General features: G+C 29.5%; 1 protein-coding gene across 1 annotated transcript; it reads left to right on the forward strand.

The window, feature by feature from the left end:
• Positions 1-2,947: 2,947 nt before the first annotated feature.
• Positions 2,948-5,432, forward strand: LOC107914005 (prefoldin subunit 6). Its single transcript, XM_016842706.2, has 5 exons — positions 2,948-3,317; positions 3,408-3,478; positions 3,585-3,709; positions 4,302-4,362; positions 5,100-5,432. Exons 1-5 carry the CDS (start codon positions 3,236-3,238, stop codon positions 5,154-5,156), a joined length of 396 nt encoding a protein of 131 aa, XP_016698195.1. The 5' UTR covers positions 2,948-3,235; the 3' UTR covers positions 5,157-5,432.
• The last annotated feature ends 9,266 nt before the right edge of the window (positions 5,433-14,698 follow it).

The raw sequence follows: 14,698 nt of genomic DNA on the forward strand, positions 1-14,698 counted from the left end.
AAGATTTTTTTAGCTGTTAATACTAAATCTGTTGCTTTTATTTGTACTTTTTTGGGGATAAAATTAGTTATAGTTTTTCATGTAAATTTTTAACTTTTTTTCACAAATATATCTAAAATAATTATTTGTCCAATGATAACTTATCAATCGTGAAAGATTGTATATCTTTAATCACGTTTTAGTATTTTTTTTCCTACGTGATTAACATATTATTTTAATATTTTAACTTAAATTTTAGACCTTAAATTCAAGACCTTAAAATTTAAATAGTAAATTTTAAACCCTAAACTTAAAATATTAAATTACAGTCCTTGAATCTTGAGTCTATAATTTAGGGTCTAGGGTCCAAATTTTATTGTTTAGGATTCAAGTTAAAAAAGTTACAAAAATGATGTGTGAATGACATGGATAAAAATATCGAAATAATATTAAATAATTGATAAATGATATAAAATGATATAAAAAATATTTTATTTTATAAAATTAAAATTAATTATAAATAAAATATTTTCAATTTGAAAAATCGTGCTTTTTTATTATCTTATATTTTAAAAAAACGTTTTCTTTTTCTTTTCTGTAATCCAGTAAAAAAAACGTTATGCTTTGGATTCAAATAGATTTTCCCACTTGCCCACCACTAATAATAATGTGTGTTTTTTTGCCACTAATAGTAAATAGTAGAGATTAATTCCGTGTTTTGAGAAGCGTGGTCTTTCGGCGTGTCGGTCCACTGTCGTATGGCCGTATGTTGACAGTGTTCAAACCAATCACCATTGGGGGGACAATTTGATAAATATCCACAACAGTAGTAATATTGTATCCGCTTGCACAAGTTTTGGACTTCATTTCATTGGCTTTCAATTTTAGCCCATCTAATGTTGGCATAAATTTTAATAATTATTTTAAAATAAATAATAAGAAAATAATGTCCACGTTGCTTTACCGAAATCTGTATTTATAAATATAAAAAAATATAAATAAACTAAAATAAAATTCTACTTTTAATATTATAATCACTCACTCCGAATAATTTCACTTACAACAAGATTTACTCTTTAAATAATATCTAAAAGTTCGAATTCAAGTAAAAATCAGAGTTCATTTGTTAATAAAAGTCAACTAAAATTATCCAAGTGAAAAATGCCAACAAAATTCATTGTACTTTAACTATCCTAAATTGTTGTCCTAAATGATGTTCCAACAAGTCATGTAAGGACTGAACCAAAAATTGTCAAAGTTCCAATAATTAGTTATATTGTTACATTGACATTTGGATACCATTTTATTAATAGATTTTGAATATTAAAAAATATTTTATCATAATGTGTATCCACATTAAGTTAGACTTTCACTTTGAATTAAAATTATTCAAATTTTCACCTGCAAAAAAAATTATATTGGAACTAAATTTAAATTACAGAGTCATAATTATTAGAAGGGTTTCATTTAAATATCGCCTAAATTTAAACAAAATTTGACTTAAATCATAAATAAATACAAACATATGTGATTATATACAAAAATATATTTACTTTTAAATTAAATAATATAAAATGAGACTTACCAATGCATGCTAAAAATCTCTAAATATGTTAGAATTTCGGTATTATTTTCAGTATTATTGTTGTAATATTTTAATTATCAAAATGCTTTTATATTTTAATTAAGTTAAATAATTAGAATAATTTTACTTAACATGTAATTAATAAATTAAAAAATAATCACATAGTGCTACACATATGATATTAAGAATTAGTACAATTATAAAACTAAATTTCGCGCCACACGCTACTCAACTAGAAAAATATTGAAAAACCGACTCTAGAAAAATATTATTATGGCGGTGTTTATATCTTTTAATATCTTTTTCAAGACAAATATTTTTATATAATATCATTTATTACTTCACAAAAAACATAAACGATTATTTAAGAAAACTATCATATCTGTTTTTTTACACAATACTTAAAATTATTCATAGCTCATTCTCAACTCATAAATAGGAGGATAATTCGTTTTAGCGCACTCGAACCCACGTCTTCCTGCATTGATAACAATGCCCATACCAGTCAAGTAAAAGAACTCAACCAACTTTTAACTATTTCCTAAATTCAACTTTAATAAATGTGTTCAAGGGAGCTCAACATCTGTAGCTGTTGAGTTCCATTCAAATTTTACTATTTATCATAAAACTAATTTTAATAAACGTTTTTTATATCATTGAGTTTAGTTGTAATTGAATTTAAATTGTCCGTTGAGAAAAATTATTATATGAACTTTTTCCACCACCTCACATATGGTCCTATTCAATTATTTGGTGTTACACCAATAGGTTTTTCCAACTCAAATTAAAATTAAAATAATTTCCACGTCAAATTTAAAAAATAGAGGGATTACAATGAAGAGATGATGAAGAATGGGAAAAATCAATAAAATCACCAAAACTCTAAAATTTTTTCTTCTAATAGTAAAAGACGGTGAGAGGAAGGAAAAAATTCACATAAAAAAAGAAGAATAAATTGAACAAAATTAAATTTGACGTGAAAATTGTTTTAATTCTATTAAATTGAGTTGGAAAAAGTTGTTGATGTGGCACAAAATAATTGTATAAGACCAAATGTGAGGTGGTGAGAAAGGTCCATGAAATAATTTATTATTTGATGTTTGTTAACCACCTAGATTCCTTTTATTAGGATTTCTCTGTGGCGAAGCAAGGGCTGCCAGGGCCCGCTTCTTCTTAAAATATAAAATTTTTTATTTAGATCTTTTTATAATTTATAAAATTTTAAATTAGTAATAATAAAATTAAAATTTAACCTTCTAAAATAATAACACTTTGATTTACTTTTTCAAAAATTATAAAAATATAAATTATTAAAATAATTAAATTATATTTTTACTATTATAAAAATATAAAATTTAATTCTGTACCTTAAAAAAAAGTTTGAAGCCTCGTGTCTAAGTTTTCTTAGTTTTGATTTACTAGGGTGGTGGTTGTAAGGAAACATTATTAATAATTAATTTCCAAACCCAATTCATGTCCCAAATAAGGTTAAGACTGAAATCTTGACGGGTGGCAGTGTCTGGACTTCACTGTGTAAATCTCCTCAGGCTTTCAGCGCAGGGCATTGTCCGGCCCACAAGAATAGAAACAAGTCATTCAAGTATTTTGCCGAGCATCTCTCGATCAAATTAGAGACTCGAAGAACAAAAGCAGCAGCAAGAAGAAAACACAATGAGTTCCTCCTCCACAGCTCTTCGAGACCTACAGAGCGACCTCGAGAACAAAGCCAACGATCTTAGCAAGCTCCAAAAAGGCAAGCCAAATCGAACCGTTGTCTTATTTATTCACTATTTGCTTTCAAAAGTTTCGATTGAGAAACAATTTTGTTACCTTTTCCCACCAGATATAGCTAAGAACCATCAAGTCCGGAAGAAGTACACTATTCAGTTAGGAGAAAACGAGTTAGTCCTCAAGGTGTCAATGGGTTTTCGTTATTTTTCAGATATAAAATGATTGATTATTTAATTAGCCTTTTAAAATGAGTCTCTGTTGATTGCTTTCGTTTTTTTGTGATATATAGGAGTTGGATTTATTAAAAGAGGATGCGAATGTGTACAAGTTGATTGGTCCAGTGCTTGTGAAACAAGATTTAGCGGAGGCCAATGCGAATGTTCGCAAGAGAATTGAGTACATCTCTGCTGAATTGTACGCTTCCTTTTACATTTTCACCTCTACTTTTTTTGTTGCTAAAAAACAATATTATGGATGATTTGTCTATTTCAGTTTCTATTGATCTAGTCTAAGAATCATTAGTGGTATCTATGTTTGCCGTTGTGATTTAGGTGGTGTTTGGATTATGAGTTTTCAATGTAAAGAGTGGTGTTCAATTATGGTTTTGTCTGCCTGAGTTTTGCAAACCAACCTGCCAAATATGTTAACTTACATGTCATTGTCCTTCTCACTGGTTTCTTGACTAAATATCTTGTTTCATGTGTAAACTTTCCTTCTCACTGGTTTCTTGACTAAATATCTTGTTTCATGTGTAAACTTTCCATCTACGGCGATGTTAGTCACTCCATAATATTGAAGGTCATTTTCTTTTTTAGTTGAAAGAAGAAGTAGAGGGTGCTTCTCGCCCCTATCTTTACAAAGTTCTAATCAAATGCACCACCTCTGTTACTCTTTTTCACATGTTTGGGCAATAACCTTTTATCTGTTGTGTTTTACTCTACAATGTCTTATGCAACATTGTAACTATCATACGAATAACTTTAGAACTTTGTTTCTTTGTCCTCAGGAAGCGGCTTGATTCATCTCTTCAAGTTTTGGAAGAGAAACAACACAGCAAGAGAGAAGCGGTTGGTGTTCTTCTTTTTTATGTGCCTTAATTGTTTTCGTTGATGCTATATAAGTCATTTCTATATGACGTTAAACAACAGTGGTGCAGCATGTTTCTGTTCTGCTTTTTGCAAATTAATACTACTGAATAGCTTTTAGACAATCATTAGAAAGAATGCCTATTTGTGACACATGGAAGAGCTATGATTGAGATTGTTTGTTAGTATGGTTCAACCTGCTACTAAAGCTGCACATAATAGTTAAGCCGGATTCCAAGCTTTTAGAACATTTGCTTTGTTTGATCATGAATCATGGTTATATTTCTTTTCGAGTCTTAATGGCTATATATATTATTTTGAACATCTCTGTTGTTTACCAAGTTTGTTGGTTTATCTTTTGCATCTCCGAGTTAACTTGAGTGCTAATATATGAGATTATACTAAGTTTTTTCTTTTAATACCATTACCATTTACCATACACTTTTTACATGAATCCATATGATTTTTGGGTTTTATGGAAGTTTGTATCTCTTAAACTGGAATAACAACCATCAGTATGAGTTTCTATTAATGTCCTCTAGATATTAAATCAAATTGTGTTGAATTATATTGTAAGACCACCGGAAAATGTTTGTGTCCTCTTAATATCGAACTCTAGAGTCTAGAATCCAGGCACCTCGGTGTGGATAATAGATTGTAACTAGATTTATCTGCCAAAGTGACAATTGAATCTGATCATTTGGTTTTGCATCCTCTAGATATTGAAGGTGCAGCAGAGGAGTCAATCTCTTCAAGCTGGAAAAGCCAAGGCTTAGCACTTCTTCAAGTGGAATGTTATTTAATGTTGCATTCCATGGTTGTTTATCTTAGTCGGAACTTGAATTCAGTGTTATTGAAACAGGGTTTTGTAGCTACCTTGTGTACTAGCTTCTTTAACCATGATGGTTTATGTATGACAGAATGGTAAGCTATTCAAACCAGTACATTTTCTCACAGCCTTTTTCTATTTTGGACTGCCCTTTTCGGTGAGACTGATGATTGATTGCTACTTAAATATGTAGTTTGATGGCTTTTGAAGCTTTTATGGTTTATGCATTATGCTCCTGGTCTTTGTACTCTCTGTATATTTTTAATTTAAGGAATTCAGTCTTGCTGCTCTTTGGATTTAACAATTGAAGATAAAGTCAGTCAAAATCTGATATTGTTTATAGCACCAAGGGACTAAAATCCAGCAGGAATTGATGGGCCTTATGAAGTACCGAGCCCATTTTTATTTTAAATAAATTAAGCCTTTATTAACTTTTGTATTTTTCCTCAAATGTTTGAAATATTATTATTTTTTGTATTGACGAGGAAAGAATTTTACGGATCGAGTTTTAAACGTCATGTCAATCAACTTAAAATCCGAGTTTATCACTGAGTCGGTGAAGTGATTAGCAAAATAAAAAAGAACTAAACATACCCATATCCATAATCGGTAATAAATTTAATATTTGATCTGCAAATTATTTATTTATACAGAATTCTCATCCTATTTCAAATGCCTTCACCTTACTAGTGTTATTGTCGATATAATTTTTTATTTTGGATTTTTTTGGGTGTATAACGTGGCAGAACTTTATCGATGAGCTAAAATTAGTGACGGCAACTAACAACAATTTTTCGAATGTCATGTCGCCATACACTTTGGTGAAGGCAACGAACGGATTATTTCCAGGCATTCCACATGTTTGATAAAATGCCACTTTGAATTTTACATGCCCGTAAAACGTTGATGGGGCATACAAAAAGTTTAGATGAGATGGACTTTCATTTGGTCCCGAATCTAACATGTGGGCATGTTCCGAATCGATGTGGTTTCATTTGGTGTTTTCCCATACAAAATAATTAAAACACAACCCCACTCCATGTCCAAATCAACAGCAGTCGAAAATGGCGGTCGAGGCCTCGATGCTTGACGTAATTATTAATCGGCCTAATGTCATCTTTTTAGCCACCATTGAAAAGCATTGGCCAAGCAGGTTTTTCCAATTTCCAGTACCTAAAAAGAAATGAAAATTGTGAGCATTGGATCCAACCCATATATGTAAATTAAGGTTCAGCTATGAATATGATATTCGGCTAAGTTCTTTGACATTAGCCTCCCATGGTTGGGGATAACAGCCACTTATCTTAAGTGATCCAGGATATTTCTATGACCCAATTTCCTATTCTACAAGGCAATTGAATGCAGATCACAAACCACCATTATATTTTTGTCTAGACACAATATTTTTCAAGGGCATTGTCCTGCCCACTCAGGGCCACCATAATGCCCCTCTCATCCATATAGAAGAAAGTTCCATCAAGTTTTAAAGAGAATTTCCTTAAATAGAAGATATTTTCACTTTTTTTTCTTTTGTGGTATTGATTTTCTACATCTATGCTACATCTATGAATATGTAATTTAAGTTGATTGATATAACTTAACGAAAATTTTTTATACATTATTTGAGATTCGAATTTCAATATTTTCTTTCTTCTATAAATATGGCTATATTGAATGGATGGACACTTATTTCATGTTAGAAAAACAAACATTAATGGTACAACGAAGAATCTAAGTGGATGAATAGGTAAGCCGGTGGATTGAGCGAAGGGGACTCACAAAAGGGAAATTTTATTTTATGAATCCTTCTTATCATATCATTTATTGTCACTAAAAATTAAAAATAAATATATATATTTTTTCATATTATACGTATAGTTAATAAGAAGAGATCATGAATAATATGAAAAAAAAACATAGTGTATTTATTTTTAATTGATAGAAACTATAAATAATATAATAAAGAGGGTTCATAAAATAAATTTTCCTTTATACCATGATGGAATTAGCCAAGGAGCACTGAGAAACCTATCACTGTTCTCTCAATTAATAATAGTGTTTAGAGCACTAAAAAGAAAAACAAGGCGTCAAAAGTAGTTGAATTTTAACACGTGCAGTACTCTAAACAAAAGCTCTATCCATAATTTTCTTACAAATGATAAAAAATTTAAAATTTTAGACATAATTAAAATTTAAAAAATTGGATAGATATCAGATCATTTGTTTTTTTATTTAACTAGTTCGATTTTTGGTTTAACAATAATTAAAAATTCATAAAAATTATAAATTAGTTCAATCCATTCAACAAATAAATTTTTTGTCTCGATTTTCAATTTTTTATCGGGTTTGAACTGTTCACTCAAAGGTCAATTCAATGCTTTTGCTCAACTAGTTCTTGACCTAATAGATCCTGTCCGGTTCCAACAAGATTGAGCACAATATTATTAAGTAAAAAAGTTATTATTTTTAATTTTTCGATTTGGCTTAAAAATAAACTTTTCAAATTGATTTAATTTGAAAAAAAAAATCATATTTTAACCTCAATGATAAACATGAATAAAATGTGAGATCTTAAATCTGAATTATGGTGATTAAAAATTGAAGTGGAAAGGAGAGAATGATTGAGGCAAAGGGGAACACTAAATCCAGATTGCTTGGCTCAATCATATTTGCATGACCAACAAAGTAAGTGCAGTCACCTTGAGTTTTCCCTCTCAATTTGTACTAAGTTGCCCCACCTTACTCTGAATTCTTTTATTCTATTTTATTTTTATGCCATGCACTGTATAAATATATTTGGAGCAGTGCTTTAGAGTTTGGACACAACTTTTAGATTTTTTTAATAATATTTTCCACCGCAACTCCCATGGTTTTTGGAAATCTTGTTTGTCCCCACTTTTCTCTTTTAAGTGGCTCAACCACTAATCAATCACTACATTTTTGAGTAAAAACATTGGTATTTTTTAAGTAAAAATAAAACAGGTGATTTGATTTATTTAAGTCAAATTACGTCTAGCTAAAATAGTTAAAAGTTTTAAAAGTTTTAAAATGGGTTTCATCCTTATATTGGATATGGAGCAGTTTTATACTCTTTTAATGGACTTACAGAATGTGGGGAATTAATTACTGAGCTCGTTTCGGTTTATACCTTGAAATTTTTTTAAAATGAATAAATTATGATTTAGATTGAATTCTCAACATAATCACTAAAATAATATGGATATGATTAAATTTCTAAAAATATAAAATGGTATTAAATAAAACTTTATCTTAAAGTTAATGTTTTTATTTTATTTTATTATAGGTCCATGTATGTATATTTTGAACAATCTCGTTATAGATTCTGATCATATAGACTCTTTTTAACACAATGTCTAGAACTACCCATAGCCTCTCTTTAACCCTTAAATAGGAGGATAATGCGCTTAAGCGTATTTGAATCTACATCCTCTTGCACTGACAACAATACCCATGCCAGTCGAGTTAAAACTCAATCGGCAGGATTTTGAAAAACTCTTTAATATGGATAGGCTCAAAACCTCATTTAATTTTTTTATAGTATTTATCCAAATAAATAGCTTTATTCTTGAAAATTTTTAAATTTTAGTAAAAATGAAAAATCTTCTCCAAATCTCTTCCCCAATATTAATCAAATTATTGTAGCCTCAATTTTCCATTATTCTCAGTTGCAAACACCTAATTTCCACGCTGATTAATTGATTTTTACATTCAACGACGACATGATCATATTTTCAACTATTCCCAACACACAAAACACAAAAAGAAAGAAGAAATAAAAACCCTTTCACAACACCTACCTTTTAATTATTCTTTACACGTGTAACAACTAAGGACTTCGAAAAAAATTTCACTTTTAAATTATCCAAGTCAGCATGAAACTCTTAAAAGTAGAATTTTTTTTTAAGAATTCCCTCTCGAGATCTTGCATTAATTATATAAATTAAATTAAAATTTTAAATTCATGTATAATGTGGAGTTTTGAAAAGAATTTAAACTCTAATATTTATTTCCTTTAGAATTATAATTAACTTAATAATATTATATTTCAGAAATTATTCTACTAAGGATGGAACAAGTAAAATAATAAATTCACTTGATATCTCTTTCAAAAAAGCAACTATTGTTTAGAATAATTATGTTTAAAGTAAGGTTTCGGTTTATAACAATTGTCATCCTAGTGTAGTTTTTTATTAAGAACAGCTCTTGTAGAGAGCAACTAAAGTTTGGAACTAACTTTTGTTTAGAATATTGCATTATATGAGCAACTATGTTCAAAACAATCATTGTTTGGAACAATTTCTATTTAAAATAATAGTGATTCTTAAGAAAAGTTATTATTCAGAATAAGCGATTTCTAGAAAAACATTACCACAACACAACTATTGTTTGGAACAATTTCTATGTTGAGAACAACTCACAAAGTTAGAATAATCCTCTTTCAGGAGAAACCCTTATCTTGCATTTCAAGAGATGTTCTATGGAAGATGTTTCACATGGTGCTACTTCACTGAAGTAGAAGAAGTGGAAGTAATCCGAGAATATGACAAGGTTATTAAGACTCTTGTGATGTTCTAGAGATTTTGGCTTGATAGATCAGATATGGGGGTAATTAGAGGTTTCCTCTTAACCTTCTTCTATAATATTGAGTGCTTCTCTTCTTTCAGAAACATAGTGAACTTTTCTTTACTATTCACTATCTCCATTACCATCATCAACAAAACCCTTCACCACCCCCTTTTAACCATTAATCATTGTACTTGAAAATTAATTTCATTACTCATTAATTATTTAGCTTTGTAACTCCCATTCTTCAAACACTATAAATAGGAGCCTTTCACAACTAGTGAAGGGATTTTTGGCACTTTGACTCTCAAAATTCTCTTTAAAATTTTTTCAACGTCTTTCTTTGTTTAGTCTTATCGTCAACCACATTTCTCTTTCTCCGCCTTACCAACCATCACTTGTCATTATGCTCAACATTACTAGATCTGCTCTAGTTTTCTTATCCGTCTTCTGTTGGTACAAATAATAGAAAAACAAGGGACAATAAGTTGTTTGCGTAGTTCGGTTTCCTTATGTCCGCGAAGCCTAGCTTAGTGAGATAAATTCACTACCTTTAATCTTAATACAAACAGTGATCCTAGTTCTATCACTCCCCAATATAGGATCCTCTCTTATACTCGGATTAGATCTTTCACCCTTAAATTCTCCCCTTAAGAACTTAGTAAAATCACAAATAAAAGGTTTTACTTTCTCAAATGCACTCTTCACATTAATGTTCCTTAAAGAATTGGTAAGTGCTCTCAGTAATCAACCCATAAACCTATACAAGTCTATCAAATTATATAGAAGTTTTCAAGACTTGCTAACATACTAAAGATCAATTACAATCCCCTCTAAACAACAACTAAAATAGTTAAATACAATATAATAATAACAACCAAAGTAAGGTAGATTGTTGGAAGATAAGTCTTCAAGTTTTGTCCCGATCTAACATCCTTGATCCAAGAGATTTGGTATGATTAATCCAATTCTATTTGATCATTAAGATATGTTCCTCCAAATGAATTGATCTTCATTGATGGGCTTGGATAATTCCACAATATCAACATCGAACAAAGCTCAAAGATTTTATTTCGATAAATTGCCAACTTCAAATATGGTAGGTAGCACTTTATTGCAGTGTAATGGAAATATTGGCACATAGCAGCTGCTTCAAACACTTGCCTTGAATGAACTTGAGTTAGCTCACGTAAGATGAAATTGGTTGTAACAAAGTCAAAGTTAGTTTGGGTAGTTCTATAGTTTCATTAGGAGCTGTTATGGAACTTTTGCTATTGAAGCACAGAAGATCAGTTTCTCTTCTCTACAATTTTCATTCTTTTTCCCTTATTTTTTTTTCCTTGTATTGTCCTTGCGACCAAAATCATTTGTCCATGTAGGGTTTTGAAGAAAAAAAGGCTCGTGGCTTCGTTCTTTCAATTATGCCATGTTTGTTATTATAAACTTAGAACTCATGGGGAGTTATGCCCACAATACTCCATGCACTAGTGGGCTCGTGAAGAAAGCAATAATTAAGTTGCTTCAACTAAAATTATTGTGTATAAGAGTAGTAATAGCTTATAGTTTATACGGTGTGTTTTTCATGTTTCGGATCCAATCCTAGAGCATGATTTGTCTGATTAAATGGACCACCTTGGAGCAATATAAGTTTGGCGTTTTCACCGGGAAAAAGACTTCTCAACTTTCCTAAATCTTTCATGCGAAGAAAGAGGGAAAAAAATCCATCTGTTCAAGATTTGCAGAGATTTACTCACATGTATTATCTAGGGTTTTTGGCATATATAAACATTTCGTTTATCAATAATACATGCACATTCGAGCATGAAAATATTTGTTTTCTTTCAATTTCATTAGTGTTTCCTAAGGTCAAAAGTATGACAAATAATTAATTATCTTGCTATATATATAAATACTTGTGATCTTATTATTATCCTAAAATGTTATTTCTCTTGCTAATTAACTATAGATGCATAACCAACATGATTTTAAAAATTAAATGTTATTTCTCTTGCTAATTAACTATAGATGCATAATCAACATGATTTTAAAAATTTTAAGGTCTTAAGTTCAAGTCTCACTTTATGTAAATATGCGAGTTATTTTTAAATTTATTCTAGTTAGTTAGTTTGAATTGAGTTAATTGTTGAATTAATTATTTGATTTGATGTTTATAATGATAGATTCTATTAGAACTATTCTAGCTTTTTACGTGCATGAATGGGTGGTCGAAAAGGTGTTGAAAAAGCCAATAATTTAGGTGTTGAAAAGGTGTTGAAAAGGTGTTGAAAAAACCAGTTAAGTGGGCTTACATGCTGAAATAGATGATAACATGGGCTAATAAGTAAAGGCAAATGGTTGGTCCCTTAGTAGGGAAAGATAAAATGGCAGTGCCAACCACTAAAGACAGTGTGGACCATCAAAAATTGCTCCTCATCACATGAGATGACTAAGAAAAGGAAGACTAAAATGGCACACACACATGCAAAGCTATAAGCCAGCAAAGCTATGGTCTCTTTGCAATGCCAATTGCAATTGCAATGGCAATGGCACCACCATGCATTGTAACAGATGCAACAGCTTTTGGTTTTGCAGGACAATGGTGAAAAGATGCGATTGGCCTTTGGGACTCATCAATTTTTGATTAATTGGTCCCCCTCTTCTTGTGTCCTTCAATTTGAGTTATTGGTCTTTCCAAACTCTTGATTTGTTGTTGGAATATCTTTGCGTATCTTTCATTCTGCCTTGAATTCAACACTGAAAAGATTCGGATTTACTCGGATCGAGCTTGTGGTAAAAGAAATAGAACCCAAGAGACAACGTATCAAAGCAGTTTATATGCTTAAAGAATTAACACTTTTTAACTATATTCCTTTCCTCATTATTATCTCCTTAATTTTAAAAGGCTAAAGAAGAAGTTTTATTAAGGGAAAATAGGATTCCATATACCATATACAATGTATGTATGTATGTATGTATGTTTTTTCTTTTAGGGTTGGGCTGTTTTCTTTACAATATAATGCATCAACTTAAATTGGCTTGTTTCCTCCAAAACCATTGCTTCAATGCCATTTAAATAAAATTTTCTTTGAATTTTGAGGTTAATTTTAGATTAGTTAGACATAGTTCAAAAGTGATTATATGAATTAATGTATTAACAAAGTTATCAATAGCATTTCCAAAACATTTTTTCCCTATTTTTCTTTAAATTACTCTAGGCAATATTTGATATAGATTAAGGGTTCATTCGGATACCGTAAAGTAACGGGATGAACGTGTAATAACAAAAAATTCTAATATTCTAGATGTATTTGGCGAAAAAGTACAATTATATCGTAATTTTCTATGTTATGTTTAATAGTATAAATTATAATTACACATCCACAATTCTAAAAAATATTATTTATTATTAAAAAAAATTATCAATAATACTTAAGAAAAAAAATTCTCTAAACAATTAATAAAACTTAAAATTAAATCATCGCATGTAATATGTTAGTCCAAGAAAATATTCAACACTACAATTTTTAATAAAATTAACAACAAAATGTCCTATGCAATTTTATTCGATTAAACTAACATTTCGTATTTGTTGTGCTATTTTTCCTCTAGCATTAAACATATATTCCTTGTCATCATTGGGTGATCTTTGCCAAGTAAATATAATTAATAATAAATACCATGATTTATTTAAACATTTACTAGGTCAAAATTATGAGAAGTTATCTCTCGTCGATAAAATTTTACGATTATTTAAACGAGACTACTAAAATGACAGAAAATTATATTTTGAAGATAAAATATACTTATTAAAATCAAAATATTATTATTAAAAGTAAATTATGTACGGGTGTGTTTGGAAAGCCATGAAATAATTGGATTTGAGTGTAAATTGTTTGTAATTACTCACGCAATTTCTCCAATTCTCACAGTAACAAGCTGATTTCCAGTGGTGTCAAAAAAATTCGGTTTTGGAGTTGAATTGTTAAAATGAGATGGTTAAGCTCGGAAATGAAAAATTTACATTTCATCTATGAATTGATTAATAATTATAGTACAAGGGTTAAATTGTGAAAATAGAATCGCTATTGAATTTTTTATTTAGAAAATGGAAAAGGGACTTGTTTAGAAATTAAGTTAGGGGCTATAAGATAATTTAACCCATTGCATAATAGATTATTGGAATGGAATGATTAAATTCACTTATTATTAATGTTAATTATAATAATTATAATATACATATAATGGTTTAAAAAAGAAAGGTAAATTAAAGTTAATAATTTGTTAAACTAAAATGATATACATATTAGGAGTTAGTGGGAGAAAGAATACAGTTTTTATTCTCTTTTCCATTGTTCAAACAAAAACCAAAAGAAAGAAAACATTTCCTTCTCATATTTAACCCATTGTCGTACCTTCCTTAGGACAATAGGTGAGTTCTTTCTTCACTTTTTAGTTGAATTTTGGTTAATTGATAATATTAATTTAGAGATTTAGCAAGTTTAAATGTAGTTTTTCATCATTAGAAACTTAAAAAAATTTGATGTCAAGAGATTAAGTTCATGCGTGAATTAGGTTAGTTTAAATTAGGCGTGAACATGATAGATATGTGGTTAGTGTCGGTAAATCAAGTTGAAATTAAGCTTAGATTATTAACAAAGTATGTTTTATTAAGGACCTATTTGTAAAAGGTAAAAACTTTGTGGTTTCTAAATAAATAATGAAATTAGGGAGTCCCTGTACTATATTATTAAGTCATATTTAGATTCAATCAAGTAAATCGTATAATATACAAATGTTCCAGACATTAGGAGTCCAAATGACTAAATTGTAATAAATGCATTTGTGTTTAAATTATTGTAAATTATTTGAATTGCATGAATAATGAATTTTTGTATTTGGATTTAA

This window comes from Gossypium hirsutum, chromosome D10, assembly GCF_007990345.1.
Source record: "Gossypium hirsutum isolate 1008001.06 chromosome D10, Gossypium_hirsutum_v2.1, whole genome shotgun sequence".
In the NCBI taxonomy this organism is placed as follows: Eukaryota; Viridiplantae; Streptophyta; class Magnoliopsida; order Malvales; family Malvaceae; genus Gossypium; species Gossypium hirsutum.

Bases quoted from the DNA above. Each gene is read 5' to 3' on its own strand.
- LOC107914005 (XM_016842706.2), top strand. From the start codon at position 3,236: ATGAGTTCCTCCTCCACAGCTCTTCGAGACCTACAGAGCGACCTCGAG. The intron at 3,318-3,407 runs GCAAGCCAAATC...TTTTCCCACCAG, and splicing joins TCTTAGCAAGCTCCAAAAAG to ATATAGCTAAGAACCATCAA. The intron at 3,710-4,301 runs GTACGCTTCCTT...CTTTGTCCTCAG, and splicing joins GAGTACATCTCTGCTGAATT to GAAGCGGCTTGATTCATCTC.